The 15,022-nt window shown below is 43.9% G+C and overlaps 2 protein-coding genes across 6 annotated transcripts in view; one reads left to right on the plus strand and one right to left on the minus strand.

The window, feature by feature from the left end:
• Positions 1-7,955, plus strand: part of LOC112233735 (radixin) — a 64,200-nt gene extending 56,245 nt beyond the window's left edge. For all 5 annotated transcript variants that reach the window (XM_024401547.2, XM_024401548.2, XM_024401549.2 and 2 more), the window contains 4 exons: positions 1,675-1,835; positions 3,229-3,321; positions 5,097-5,306; positions 5,600-7,955. In XM_024401547.2, the coding sequence (XP_024257315.1) occupies positions 1,675-1,835; positions 3,229-3,321; positions 5,097-5,306; positions 5,600-5,764 (629 nt within the window). In that variant the 3' untranslated portion in view covers positions 5,765-7,955. The remainder of the gene's footprint in view (positions 1-1,674; positions 1,836-3,228; positions 3,322-5,096; positions 5,307-5,599) is intronic.
• A 35-nt stretch (positions 7,956-7,990) lies between these two features.
• LOC112233737 (probable ribonuclease ZC3H12C) lies at positions 7,991-12,725 on the minus strand. The gene is made up of 3 exons (XM_024401551.2): positions 12,624-12,725; positions 12,395-12,501; positions 7,991-12,299 (listed from the first exon to the last, which is right to left on the minus strand). The coding sequence occupies exons 1-3, from the start codon at positions 12,644-12,646 to the stop codon at positions 10,849-10,851; spliced, it is 1,581 nt and encodes a 526-aa protein (XP_024257319.2). The 5' UTR covers positions 12,647-12,725; the 3' UTR covers positions 7,991-10,848.
• Between the last annotated feature and the right edge of the window lie 2,297 nt (positions 12,726-15,022).

Below are 15,022 nucleotides of genomic sequence, written 5' to 3' on the forward strand. Positions count from 1 at the left end.
CAGATAATAGCATGGTTTGCTTTCGCCGTAAAGCCTTTTTGAAATCTGACACGGTGGCTGGATTGTCAAGAAGTAAAGCTTTAATTTGGTGTATTGCACTTGTGATTGTATGAAAGTTAAATATTTCTAATAAATTAATTTGAATTTGGCGCTCTGCCATTTCACCGGATGTTGTCAAATCGATCCCGTCAATGGGATTTTATCCCTAAGAAGTTTTAATGACTCCAACCTAAGTGTATGCAAACTTCCGACACGCGCATGTACATTACACACATGCCTGCATTACACACGCGCACACACACTTACATGCATGCATTACACATGCGCACACACACTTACATTACATGCATGCACACAAATTACATGCACATGCATTACACACACACCAACAACGGATACAACTTCAGAGGAACAATGTAAATGGGACTGATCATCTCACTTATTTTACATGTCACAGGTTACCATGCAACCAACACCCTGGAGTAACACTTACACCCGCTGTGGTTCACAGCTGGTGTTCAGACAAGTTCACAGCTATAGTACGTAACACTGGGATTTGCATACTAGCTCTTGTTAGGAGGAGTGAGGAGTCATTTAGAGACCATAGGAGGACTGTTAGCTGTTTTATCATGTTACAGGGAGGGGGACATGAACATTCATTCTCTATAGTGTTGGCCCTAGCACCACGGCTGTCATAACCGAAAAGGACAGAACACACCTGGGGGGTATTTACATAGTGAACGGCTGGAGGGAGAGCGTTAGCTACAGCCCTGAAATCCCCAGCAGATCTAACGAATCACTGCAGAGCCATTCTGTTGGTAAAAGCCAGTTTTGCTTGGCTGATATAAAAAATGATTTGATCCTGAAAGGGCCATTCCAATCAGAATGATTGATTTCTACAGAATGTTGCCTCTAGAAATGCTCTCATCAAATATAGGTCGGGCCTTTCTCAGAGGTATCTCTCTATATAAACATTTGTGTTCCAGATTATTGGGAGATTATTCAAGTCCTCCTCTTGTGTTTCATGAGATGAATGTGTGAATGTGTGTCAGGAAAGATGGGTGCTGTAATGAACACGATGGGAGACAGAGAGCTGGTTTCAAGAGCAGGGTGCAGCAGGTGTTTATTGTAAAGGACCACAGGAGGAAGCAGGTAGCTGGGTCCAGGGGCAGGCAGAAGGTCATACACAGTGGGTCCAAAAAGGCAACAGTACAAGCAGGGAAAAGACTAACGTCATCCGGGAGATCAGGCAATAGGTAGATAACAGGAAATCCAATAGGGTAAAGTACAGGCAGGGAATAGGCAAAAAGTGTAATTAGTTTTTGCCTGCCTCACTATCATACACGGGAGGTTTCAATTACGGGAAAAACAGAGCTTCGAATAGAAGTGTGTCACAAAACAAACAATACCTCACAATGATGGGGTGCAAAGAACTGAATGAAATAGTGTGTGATGATGATGACATACAAGTGTGTGATCAGAATTCAAGTGATTGGGATCTGGAGAGTGAGCTGTGTTCAGGGGATCTATGTATTTGAGAGTGTGAGTTGAAAGCAAACGCTACAGGTGCGACTCTCGCTAAGACCTGCTTATATTTGTTATACAGTACATTGTTGTAATCAGTACTTGTGTGTGTGTGTGTGTGTGTGTGTGTGTGTGTGTACACTCATACAGAGCTGGAGGAGCAGACACGCAGGGCCCTGGAGTTGGACCAGGAGAGGAAGAGAGCGAAGGAGGAGGCAGAAAGGTTGGAGGGAGAGAGACAGGCAGCGGAGGAGGCCAAGGCAGCGCTGGCTAAACAGTCCGCTGACCAGATGAAGAACCAGGAACAACTGGTAACACTTCACCACTTTCGATCAGTGTCCTGTTAACATACTTTCAGTGCATCCTTCTTTCCTTCCTTCCTTGAAGAAATCACTGATTTTATATTAAATTATTGATGAATGCAATATAATAGACACCCTACTCGACTTCCTATTGATTGATTACCTGAAGGAAGGATGTACATATACCTACTGTAGACATGTATACAGCAATTCTCTAAGCCATCGGTCTCTTCTGGATTGTCCAACACACTAAAACCTTTGTAAACACTCTAACCTACAACATATCTGCACTGTACCTGCTAAGTTATTAACACGTCAATACCTATGGTTCTATGTAAATGAGTGACACTGACTGACCTCTTGTAAACACCTCCCTTGCTTACAGAAAATGTATGGATGCTTTTACGACATGCATTCCAAAGGTGATTTGTTTATTCCTCATGGTATTTAACCTGGAATCCCATAGCTCTACTAATGGCTTACAGCTCCAAATGACTGACAGTAGGCTTATTGCTCATGTAGCTGTTTCCACATCAAATTTGATTGGTCACATATACATTTTTAGCAGATGTTATTGCGGGTGTAGCAAAATGCTTGTAACAAAATGCTGGTGAGTTACCACCGCTCTAATATCCAAAAGTTATTTCCGGCTGTATGTAATAATGCAAAGAATGCGTTCTGAGCTACAGTAATAAGGTGTGAAATAACATCTCTCAAAAGTACTGCCAAGTTGGTAGAGTTACGAGTGATACGGAGAGAGGGAGACAATAAGCCAAAGAGACTAGACACCTTGTCATTGGGTGTAGGGAAATAACATTTATACAGTGTTGGAAGGCCCTGAGGCAGTAACCTTTAAGGGAAAAGGAGATACCTAGTCAGTTGTACAACTGAATGCATTCAACTGTAATGTGTCTTCCGCATTTTACCCAACCCATCAAAATCAGAGAGGTGCTGGAGGCTGCCTTTATCAACATCCACGTCATCAGTGCCCGGGGAACAGTGGGTTAACTGCCTTGCTTGGGGATTTGATCCAGCAACCTTTCAGTTACTGGCCCAACGCTCCTACCCGCCAGGCTACCTGCCTATTTTGCATTGATAACTAAATATATTCTCTGGGTACTGACAGATATCTGTGATTGAGGTGTTAATGTGCAGACAGCGTGCCCCAGGGGAAGTTCTCTGCTCTCACCACCCCCCACTCTCTCTTTGGTATTTCAAATCATATTTAATGGGTGGTATTACATGGTTAACAGTACTCACCATGAAACCATGTGTCAATTACATTTTCATACTGGTTGGCCCATTAAACCTCATGGGCGCCATGGTCAGCTCTTGCAGTCTGGTGGCCAGTGTGTTGGTGTGTATGTCTGACAGAAGAGTGCTTTGTGCTTGTCTCTCGCAGGCCGCTGAGCTAGGAGAATTCACTGCCAAAATCGCTCTGCTTGAAGAGGCCAAGAGGAAGAAGGAAGAGGAGGCGACTGAATGGCAACACAAAGTAACGGCTACCTCTCTCTGATCCAGTGGCAGCTACTGAGGGAAGGATGGATCATAATAATGTCTGGAATAGAGTTAATAGAATGGTATCAAACATAAACATATGGTTTTCATGTGTTTGATACCATTCCATTCACTCCATTCCAGCCAGAACACTCAGTTCCAGCCATTATTATGAGCCATCCCCAGCAGCCTCCACTGCTCTGCCCCCTGGGACTGACACATAAATAGTGTCTGTATCCAAATGTGTGGGGCTGTATGCCCTCAAACCAAATAATTTAACAGCATTCATAAGATCTAATATACACTGAACAAAAATTTAAAGGCAACATGTACAGTGTTGGTTCCTTGAGCTGAAATAAAATATCCCAGAAATGTTCCATACGCACAAAAAGCTTATTTCTCTCAAATTGTGTGCACAAATGTATTTATATCCCTGTTAGTGAGCATTCGCCTTTGCCAAGATAATCCATCCACCTGATAGGTGTGGCGTATCAAGAAGCTGATTAAACAGCATGATCTTTACACAGGTGCACCTTGTGCTGGGGACAATAAAAGGCCACTTTAATAGGTGCAGTTTTGTCACATAACACAATGCCACAGATGTCTCAAATGTTGAGGGAGCACGCAATTGGCATGCTGACCGCAGGAATGTCCACCAAAACTGTTGCCAGAGAATTTAATGTTAATTTCTCTACCATAAGCCGGCTTCAACATCATTTTAGAGAATTTGGCCATGCGTCCAACCGGCCTCACAACCGCAGACAACGTGTATGACATTGTGTGGGTGAACAGAGTGCTCCATGGTAGAGGTGGCGTTATGGTATGGGCAGGCATAAGCTATGGATAAGGAACACGATTGCATTTTATTGATAGCAATATGAATGCATAGAGATACCGTGATGAGATCCTGAAGCCCATTGTCGTACACTGCCATCACCTCATGTTTCAGCATGGCCCCATGTCGCAAGGATCTGTAAACTATTCCGAGAAGCTAAACATGTCCCAGTTCTTCCATGAACCGCATACTCACCAGGAATGTCACCCATTGAACATGCTCTGGATCTACATGTACGTCAGTATGCTCTAGTTCCCCAACATTCCACAGGCCACAATCAACAGCCTGATCAACTGATCAAATCATGTAAAGGAGAGGAGTCATGCTGCATGAGGCAAATAGGGTTCACACCAGATACTGACTGGTTTTCTGATCCACGCCCCTACTTTTTTTTTAAGGTATCTGTGACCAACAGATGCATATCTGTATTCCCAGTCATGTGAAATCCATAGTGAATTTATTTCAATTGACTGATTTCCTTATATGAACTGTAACTCAGTAAAATCTTTGAAATTGTAGCATGTTGCGTTTGTATTTTTGTTCAGTATATGTATGAGTAAGAGCTGAGTTTAAAATTGTGTGCTTGAGCCAGAACAATATGTTTTTAAGATGTTATTGTGTCCCTTATTTGCATGTTAACCCCTAGTTTAGTATGTGTGTGTCTGCGTGAGTGTTTTATTGTTTTTGGAAAGTCTCTGGTCTACTCAGGTCCCACACCGGCAAGCACTTTAAATACAGGTGTCCCTGTCTTTTGACAAAGTTGTCTTGAAATGTGTTGGTTTGTGTGTGTGTAAGCAATAATGTTTTTGTGTTTCCTGTTCCAAATAGAATATTGAAATGTGTCAGTACTGTATGATTGTTATATATGATACAATAGATGAGTAGTTTATTGAACACCAAGTGACAAACAGTTATTCCCACATTAACCCTCCCTCCAGGCCATCTCAGCCCAGGAAGACCTGGAAAAGACTAAAGAGGAGCTGAAGTCTGTGATGTCATCACCCCCGGCGCCGGAGCACGATGAGCAAGATGAGACGAACGCAGAGGGCAGTACCGAGCTGAACAGTGACGGGGTCACCAGCCACCGCAGCGAGGAGGAACGTGTCACAGAGGTCCAGAAGAACGAACGCGTCAAGAAACAGCTGCAGGTAAGCTCAGGAAGACGTGGCCTCACATCATTAGGATGGATAGACCCCATACAGGCTCAACAAGATAAAAATCAAATACTGTTTTATTGGTCACACGCATATTTAGCAGATGTTATTGTCGGTGTAGCGAAATGCTTGTAGCTATCAACTGCAAAAAAATGTAGGGTTATGTTTAGGGCTAGTGTTGGGGTCAGTAGATCAACAGTTTGCTGATAATATGTTGAACAATACACCATCTGTCTACAACTGTCAAAATGAAGTGTTCTCTGCTTTCTCCTCTCCCTCTTTGTCAGGCTCTGAGTTCAGAGTTGGCTCAGGCGAGGGACGACACCAAGAAGACCCAGAATGACATGCTACATGCGGAGAATGTGAAGGCTGGGAGGGACAAGTACAAAACCCTGCGCCAGATCCGACAGGGCAACACCAAGCAGCGCATTGACGAGTTCGAGTCCATGTAAGAGTCAGCGCCCTCCCACCCTCGCGTTGCCATGATAACAGCTAACTTTCTTGGATAGCCGACCCTGCTCGTTCCCACCCCGTTCCCCCAAATCCGTACTTGCAAAAAGGCCAGAGGTGTGTGGATTCAATGTCCCACCCACTACTCCTTGCCAAAGCTCTGCCCACTAGCGGTTGGCCAATCAAACCGCTCCATGCTTAGAGCTCCACCCAACCACATCTGGAATCATCCAATCTGGAATGACAAGCAACATATCCTGCCGAAATGAACTTCTCCTTGAGCAAAGGATAATTTAACCCTTGCATGTCTGATGTAAGAATGGATTTTTTAAAAATAATGTAGAGAGAAATTAGTGAATATTTTGCTTTTATTGAGAGAATTGCCATTTGTAGCTTTTTGATGTTGTTGACAAGCATGTATGTAAAGCTTTAAATATCGTACCTTTTTTTTTGTGATCAAGTATTTAAATGGTTTTCTTAAACTGCCTTATTCGTCTCATTTCATTTACATTACTTCAGTTTTGGTTTCATATTTAACTGTGGTGAGTTAGCTGTGCTCTAGTCATGGGTCCGCTGATGTTGAACCAGTGGTTTAATTCCTGCAGAATTTGAACACAGCTTTTTATTTGTCCCTTCTAACCTATACGTTTGATGTGTTATTCACCGTCCATTGACAGTTTTGTTAACATATATTTTGGTCCACAATAAAGAATCCATGTATATTTCTTACTTCCAGTCAGTTAAAGTATTTATCCCAGGTTGGATGAGGGTAGAATGGGAGGGAGGCAGCAGTTCAATATTATATGAACGGAGTGGTATGAGGAACTGTTTATTTTGAACATTCCAGATGAATCACCTTCCAGGCATTTTAAGAATGCGTGAAGGGAAAATAACCATTAAACCACCTGAGACATTTTAGTGGTCTAAATCATGGTTTTGACACTAAGGTTATGTAACAAATGATATGTCTAGCTCCTCCTACAACTGGTAAAACAGTCTCTAGTCTAGACCGACGGGTTGCCTCCCACAATGTAACCAATGTTCCAGTCTGGGAAATCTAAGACTAGGTAAAATAGTAATGTCAACTGTGTTATCCTTAAATGTCAACCAAAGTACAGTATGTACTATATGTACCGACCTCTTCTAGATGTGAAATCATTTAAGTGAAACCCATAACTAACATGGTGGTAACCCTTCCAAAGTACATGTGTAGTGTTGTGGATGACAACACACCAGGTTATTCATTCAACTTCATCACCACAGTAAACGTAACCACTGTTTTGATTTTAAATTTAATTTCAGATGTCGCAGTTTATTTATGTACGCATCACCTTCAGACATTCCGTTCAGTATGACAATAATAAAAAAAATAGATATAAAAGTTGTGAAGAATATTTCAGGTAGGCCTATTTGAATTGACATGCAAAAGTGGAGGAAAGTCTAGCATTATTATCATGATGTTGAAATGACGAGCTTCTTATTAAGTGTCATTAACCTGTCATCCCATTCAGTGTAGGATACAGTACATGTCTGACATATGCCCCCCAAGTGTTGACATTTCATTATCACATGATACACACATGCCTCACTAGCATCCTACTGTATCTAAATTAACCTGAGAACAATTTTGGCAGCAAACCCATTCCTTTCCCCCCGAAAAAGACGATCGTCACCACCTTGAGTAAGGCTTTATTGCTTTATTATTCATAACTCATAAGGAGTCAACATTTTCCATTTGGCCTCAGTTCCCTGAATCAGCAAGTAAGACTGCTACACATGCCAGAGTATTATAAAGAGTCACGTGCTCTGGGGTTACGGTACTTAAAGCTCATTGTTTTAACATGTGTTGCCCCCCCCACACACACACATTCACATACTGTACAGTCACTAAGGCAAGAACATCAACATCACATCAGGTCACAGTTCTCCATTTTCCTCCATTACATTTTGGCTTGAAATGACCCATGTTGACCTGTGAAGAGAGGATCATCATAATACATATATAACATAGGCTAAACCTCAATCATTTTGCCAATTGCTTTGATCCCTGACGGGAATACTGCATCCCAACCTTATTTTTTTCACTTTTATAAGGCATTTATTAGATTTAACAGTTTTATTGTAGCACAAATTATGTTGGATTTAAAGCACAACAGGGATGAATATTTAAATAAATTATACATGGTATTTGGAGAAGTGTCTGACAAACTGTTTTTTAAACCTGAATTGTAGGCCTTGGATACAGACGGACACAATGAAACAAACAGTCAAATAGAATAATATACTAACCAGTCAGATGAAATAAAATAAAATTAACCAAATTCCAAAATGATAAAAAAATTGGTGGAAGAAATTCAACCAAGTATTGTATACAAAAACCAGCACATATACCACAGGAGGTTGGTGGCACCTAAATTGGGGAGGACGGCCTCGTGCTAATGGCTGGATCAGATTAAGTGGAATGGTATCAAACACATGATTTCCATGTTTGATGCCATTCCATTTACTCAATCCAGCCATCATTAGGAGCCGTCCTTCCCTCAGCAGCCTCCACTGACATACAGTATACATACACTGTCTGCAAACCGAACAAGTCACCTCATCAAAGGGTGTTTCATTATAGCAGAGATTAACAGTAGAGTACAGCACAGGCCATATCCAGTGACACTGAGGAAAACCACCCAAACAATTCCCCTCAAATATCTTAATGCTGATAAAAAATTAAAAACCTCACACAGAATTCCAAAAACATCTCTTTAAAAAATCTGAACATGGAAAAATATTACATTTTTTAACTGAACATGGTTCAGACTATCATCAGATGTGGTTAAAAGAAGCACAATGCCATGTAGAGGCATTTAATACTCTGCCACACACAGAAGCACACTGGCACATAGTGCCCTAGAAAGGTGCTACACGTTGCTCAGCTAAAAAAATGCACTTTTGGCTGTTGTCATGTTGAGAAACTGGTTCCAGAGACTAAGTGCTGTCTTTGTCCAGTCAGCGGTGTTCCACTGATCCTCTGAAGGGATAGCCTTAGTTTGAAGAGAGAGCTGAGAACCACTGTACAGAAATATATTAAGAGAAAGATCATGACTGTCAATAGAGGCTGATTGTGAACAAATAATGGCTTCACCATAAAGCTGACCCCCACAGTCACACTCACATGACTGAGACCACCCAACACAATTTCAGTTCAACAATAATAAAACAACAACCCACCTTTTCCTGTCGATCAGTGCTATCCGGAATCCTTGGGACATCCCTACCTTAAACCCTCACCTCCATCCTAACCATTACCTAACCCAAACCTTAACCATTTCAAATGTCAACTTCAATGGGGTAGGGACGTCCCAAGGAACCCAGATATCACATACCTTTTCTGTCCTCTCTGTATGCTGATCATCAATCACAGTACAGTAGTTTGAAGAAATTGCATTTGATGCCCTTTTCTTTCACAAATACTTCTTAAAACACAATTTTTTAAAATCCCAAAATATATACTGAACAAAAGTTGCTCTTGTGTAATGATAATGCTGTTTAATCAGCTTCTTGATATCCCACATCTGGATTATCCTGGCAAAAAAAGAAATGCTCATTAACAGGGATGTAAACATTTGAGAGAAATATGCTTCTTGTGCGTATGGAAAATATCTGGGATCTTTTATGAAACATGGGATCAATACTTTACATGTTGCGTTTATATTTTTGTTCAGTATATTTTAGAACAGTAACAAATGTGACCAATTACGCCACATATACTCAAAATACCTTTTGTATAAATATTCTCATATAAAACAATGATCTGGTTTAAGTTAATATGATACAATTTGTATCAATGAGGAGAGGCATTCTCTTGTTCACTAAAGTATGTGGTGGTCAGGTTACCTTGGCAACACAAGTCCAGTGTTTTGGACTGCTGTGTGTGAGTAAGGCACAGAGGTGTCATTGCCTAAATATTTATTATATTCACTCAGTGATAGTGACAACTTGCAATGGATTCTAAGCCAGGAGGTAGAGCCTAGAAATACCCTGTCCACAGACTGAAGTTACAGTTGTCTGTCTGTCTGGATGGTTACACCAGACGTCTTCTCTTGTAATGATACCCTCTTTAACTAAAATACTCTTACTCATAATGAAAATGACAAAGGGACAAATCAATTAACACATTCATACGTAAAAGAAAATATATATTAAAAAAACTGTTTAAACGAACAGTGCACCTGCACTAGTTTGAATATCCTCAAGAACCATCTTGATATGATTTCAATGGCCAGAATGTTTTTTGGAGGACAAAGAAAAATGAGTAAAAAAAGGAAAAGAAAATCAATATCGCAATCTTCCATGCTGTGAAGTAAGTTTTTGGTCTCTCCCCAGAGAGGAACTAGCTCCTGTATGTAAGAGTAAACAATAATCTGGGGTTTTCACATGAACTTTATCAGGCCTTTAACAGTTGGAGTTCCTGCGTTTCACTTCTCTAAAGGGGAAATTCATCAAATCTTTCAACAATGATATCAAATTCACCACCTGTTTTAACAATTCTCTAATGAGAAATGACAGGGATAAAATGAAATCAGTGTAGCTTGGACTTATGGATTTGCTTTGTCTTTACATTTAAATGTTTGGAAGTGTCATTTTATGATGACAAACCATACCCTAGATTTGGAATCCCATAATTCACCCTGTTTTGACACCTCAGGACTTTCCCTAACTCTGAAGCACCCTGAAACACTTGAGCCCTCCTTACCCTATGATATGATTTCCAAAAATAAAATAAAAATCATAAATAAATCTATCAAAAGTGCCATTAAAAAATATTAAAAGCTATAGAAATAATTTAAAATATATTACAAAATAAATAAATTAAAGCAACACATCCCATTCAGAATCTCCGGAATACTGACCTTAAGTGCTGAAGGTGTTCTCATACCACACAACAGTAATGAACGAGCAGAGCAGTGAAAAAAAAACACAAATAATATTTGATGGAAAAAGATAAAGCATCTTCCCCTGCATCGTAGATGTTTTGGGGAGACTATAGAGTTGAGCACGCCACTTATTTCCTCTGCAACAGTAGTGTCAGTACTCAGTAGCCAGCCTGGGACTTCTCAGTCAGGATGGCTGCAGCCAGCTGCTGGGCGTCCATCACATGGGGGTTCCTCACCATCACCACCCTCACCAGCTCTCGGGGGAAGATGTTACACAGGTTGACAAACACATTCTCCCTCACGTCCTGGTATCTGCCCAGGCCAGGGGGCTCCTGGTGCTGGGGGGCCGTAGAGTGGTGGGTAAGAGGTGGAAGATGGGAGGAGGAAAGGGATTGAGGATGGGGAGAGTGTGTCCCCCTGGGCCAGGGCGAGTGCCAGGGTTTTTTGCGGCCCTCAGGCAGGGACTGGAAAGTGAAAGGCTCGTAGCAGGCCTGGGGGAGATGCTTGTAGTGGGGGTCCCATCTGGCCAGTCGCTGCTCCTGTCCTGGCCCAGGGTAGATCCTCCTTGGGTGGACAGGGGATTGCTTGTAGAGGCTGTTGTTGTCCTGCCAGGTGGAGCCCCCCAGGTTATGCCCCAGAGGAGAGCTGTGAGAGTGGGAGTGGGAGTGGGGGCTTGAGGTCTGGGATAGAGGTTGGGGAGGGTAGTTCCCAGAACAGCCAGAGTGGCTCCCCACAGACGGTTGCTGAATATGGGGAGGAAGGTAGGAGAGCTGGGCCTTGAAGTGGTGGAGGGAGGAGGGAGGATCCTCCAGGCTGCTCTGAGCTAGAGGGTAGCCATGGTGGGAGCCTCCATGGGGGTGCTGGGTCAAACCAGGGGGTGGGTGGTTGGGGTGATGTGGGTAGCAGCTAGGGCAGTGATGATGGTGGTGATGGGGGTGGGGATAGTGGCACTTGAGGCTGTCATCCAGCAGGGGATCAGGGGAGAAGGAGTCTGAGCTCACGCTGCCCTCGCTGCTGCAGTCAGACACCATTGAGCCCATCCGTAGGTCAGCTGGGAACAGCCGATCGGGGCTCCGCGGCACTACCAGGCTTAGGCTGGAGTAAGCCCCCATCAGGGAGTGGTAGCTTAGCTCTGGGGATTCACAGGTGGAGTATGACTTTGAGTGAACAAGCCCCGACAGCCCTGGAGCTCTGGAGGAGGTGTTCCCCCAGTCCTGAAGAGAGAAGCTGTGGCTGGAAGGAGGTCCCCCAGGAGCAGAAGCCAGGAGGCTGCTGCTGCTGCTACTGCTGCTACTCCCTCTGCGGGCCTCTGCTTTAGTCCTCCTGCCCAGATGCTCTTCCAGGAGGTCGTTGTAGGAGGGGGCGCAAAGGCTGGGGTCCGACTGTCTCTTTGGGGGAGCTTGGTGGGGGTCTGGGATCCCGTCTACCCTGGAGCTGCTGGACATGCTGTGACTCTTCACCATCAGAGCCTCGCCCACCATTTTGGAGGAAGAGGTAGAGGATGAAGAGGAGTTCTTGGCACGCAGCTCATCGGCCACAGCGCGTTGGGGCTGACTGCCTCTCTCAGGGTGGAAGAACTTACACTTGTGGCCGTAAGTGCACTTCTTCCCTAAGGAGAGAATACAGGATGGTTAACTCTCAATTTTGAGACAAACCAAAAGAGGCTGAATGAATAATGCATAAGAGAGAATGGCTAGGTGTTACCATAGGGACATTGCTGCTTCCTGTGTTCTGGGATAACTGGTCTCTTCCTCAGGAAGTTCTCCAGACTGGGACCATGGCGACCCAGAGGATCATCAGGAGGCATGAACCTGGACACAACCACATACCAGACACACCATCAGATATCCACATATCAATCCCCTTGGAAAAACAACTCCAGATACTAATAGTGATAGGCTCTTTGTCCACTGTGTTGGTGGGACTTCCATACTTGTCATTGACGAACGTATACATGAGCAACCGCTCGTCAATGAACTTCTTCCACTCTGGCTTCTCATTGGCCAGGTCCCGGTAGTTGTCGTTAGAGACGATGATGCCGTCGGACTCATAGGCCAGCTTGACGATGAAGCGGTCGTCGTAGCAGACCACCCGGCGGCCCTGGACCCGACGAGAGGGAGTGAACACAAGGATCTTGTCTTTCTCCAGATGCCGCAATATCTCCTGGTCTGGAGAGAGAAGAGAGAGAGAGAGGTATGCATTATGTAACGCAATTGCAGAGGCCAAATTGAGCTCCGTAACACATCGCCATGCGCCTTTCAAATTTTGTAATAATGTGGAGGGCTCTGTATAGCTCCATATAGTTCCCCATTCACATGATTGGTTGACGGTAGGTGGGGGTCCTGTATAGATACAAACTCACTTCCTTGACACTAAGGTAACCTGCCTAAATGACTACCGACCCGTAGCACTCACGTCTGTAGCCATGAAATCCTTTGAAATGCTGGTCATGGCTCAGATCAACACCATTATCCCAGAAACCCTAGACCCACTCCAATTTGTATACCGCCCCAACAGATCCACAGATGATGCAATCTCTATTGCACTCCACACTGACCTTTCCTAGCTGGACAAAAGGAACACCTATGTGAGAATTTGTTTTATTGACTACAGCTCAGCGTTCATCACCATAGTTCCCTCAAAGCTCATCACTAAACTAATGACCCTGAGACTAAACACTTCCCTCTGCAACTGGATCCTGGACTTCCTGATGGGCCGCCCCTAGGTGGTATTGGTAAGTAACAACACATCCTCCACGCTGATCCTCAACACAGGGGCACCTCAGGGTTGCGTGCTCATTCCCCTCCTGTACTCCCTGTTCACTCATGACTGCATGGCCAGGCACAACTCCAACACCATCATTAAGTTTGCCGATGACACAACAGTGATAGGCCTGATCACCAACAATGATGAGACAGCCTTTAGGGAGGAGGTCAGAGACCTGACCGTGTTGTGCAAGGACAACAACCTCTCCCTCAACGTGATCAAGACAAAGGAGATTATTGTGGACTACAGGAAAAGGAGGACCGAGCACGTCCCCTCATCGACGGGGCTGTAGTGGAGTGGAACAGGTTAAGAACTTCAAGTTCCTTGGTGTCCACATCACAAACAAACTAACATCGTCCAGGCACACCAAGACAGTCGTGAAGAGGGCACGACAAAACCTATTCCCCCTCAGGAGACTGAAAATGATTTGGCATGGGTCCTCAGATCCTCAAAAGGTTTTACAGCTGCACCATTGAGATCATCCAGACGGGTTGCGTCACTGCCTGGTATGGCAACTCGGCCTCCGACTGCAAGGCCCTACAGAGGGTAGGGCGTACGGCCCAGTACATCACTCGGGCCAAGCTTCCTGCCATCCAGGACCTCTGAACCAGGCGGTGTCAGGCCCTAAAAAGGCCCTAAAAATTATCAAAGACTCCAGTCACCCTAGTCATAGACTGTTCTTTCTGCTACCGCACAGCAAGCGGTATCGGAGCGCCAAGTCTAGGTCCAAGAGGCTTCTAAACAGCTTCTACCCTCAAGCCATAACACTCCTGAACAGGTAATCAAATGGATACCCAGACTATTTGCATTGCCCCCCCACCCACGCTGCTGCTACTCTCTGTTATTATCAATGCATAGCCACTTTAATAACTCTACCTACATGTACATAATTACCTCAGTTACCTTGATGCCGGTGCCCCCGCACATTGACACATTGATTCCGTACCGGTACTCCTTGTATAAAGCCACACTATTGTTATTTACTGCTGCTCTTTAATTATTTGCTATTCTTATCTCGTACTTTGTTTAGGTATTTTTTAAAATCTGCATTGTTGGTTACGGGCTTGTAAGTAAGCATTTTGGCGCATGTGACAAATAACATTTGATTAAATTTGATTCCTTCACAACAGCTCTGCGCTGCTCTACAAAGCGCAAGAAGTGTGAATGCCCTGACTTCTGCAGAGGCCGTATCACCGTAAATGATGCAAGGCCAATAAAGATGTCAGTTTGACCATGCAGCGCATTTAATGGTGAGATGTCACATGGTTAGCTCTGACAAATTAGCTCTGACAAATTGAAAACCCCAGTCATTGGCGACTCCATTACTCTCAGTATTAGACCTGCAGTAAAGAATAGTTCAGCGATCATATGCTGTTTACCAGGTGGCAGGGCTACCTACGTTAAGGCTAGTCTGAAGATGGTGCTGGCTAAGGCTAAAACTGGCGAGTGTAGAGAGTATAGGGATATTGTTATCCACGTTGGCACGAACAATGTTAGGATGAAACAGTCAGAGGTCACCAAGCGCAACATACCTTCAGCGTGTAAATCAGCTAGAAAGATGTGTCG

This window comes from Oncorhynchus tshawytscha, linkage group LG03, assembly GCF_018296145.1.
Source record: "Oncorhynchus tshawytscha isolate Ot180627B linkage group LG03, Otsh_v2.0, whole genome shotgun sequence".
Classification (NCBI taxonomy): Eukaryota; Metazoa; Chordata; class Actinopteri; order Salmoniformes; family Salmonidae; genus Oncorhynchus; species Oncorhynchus tshawytscha.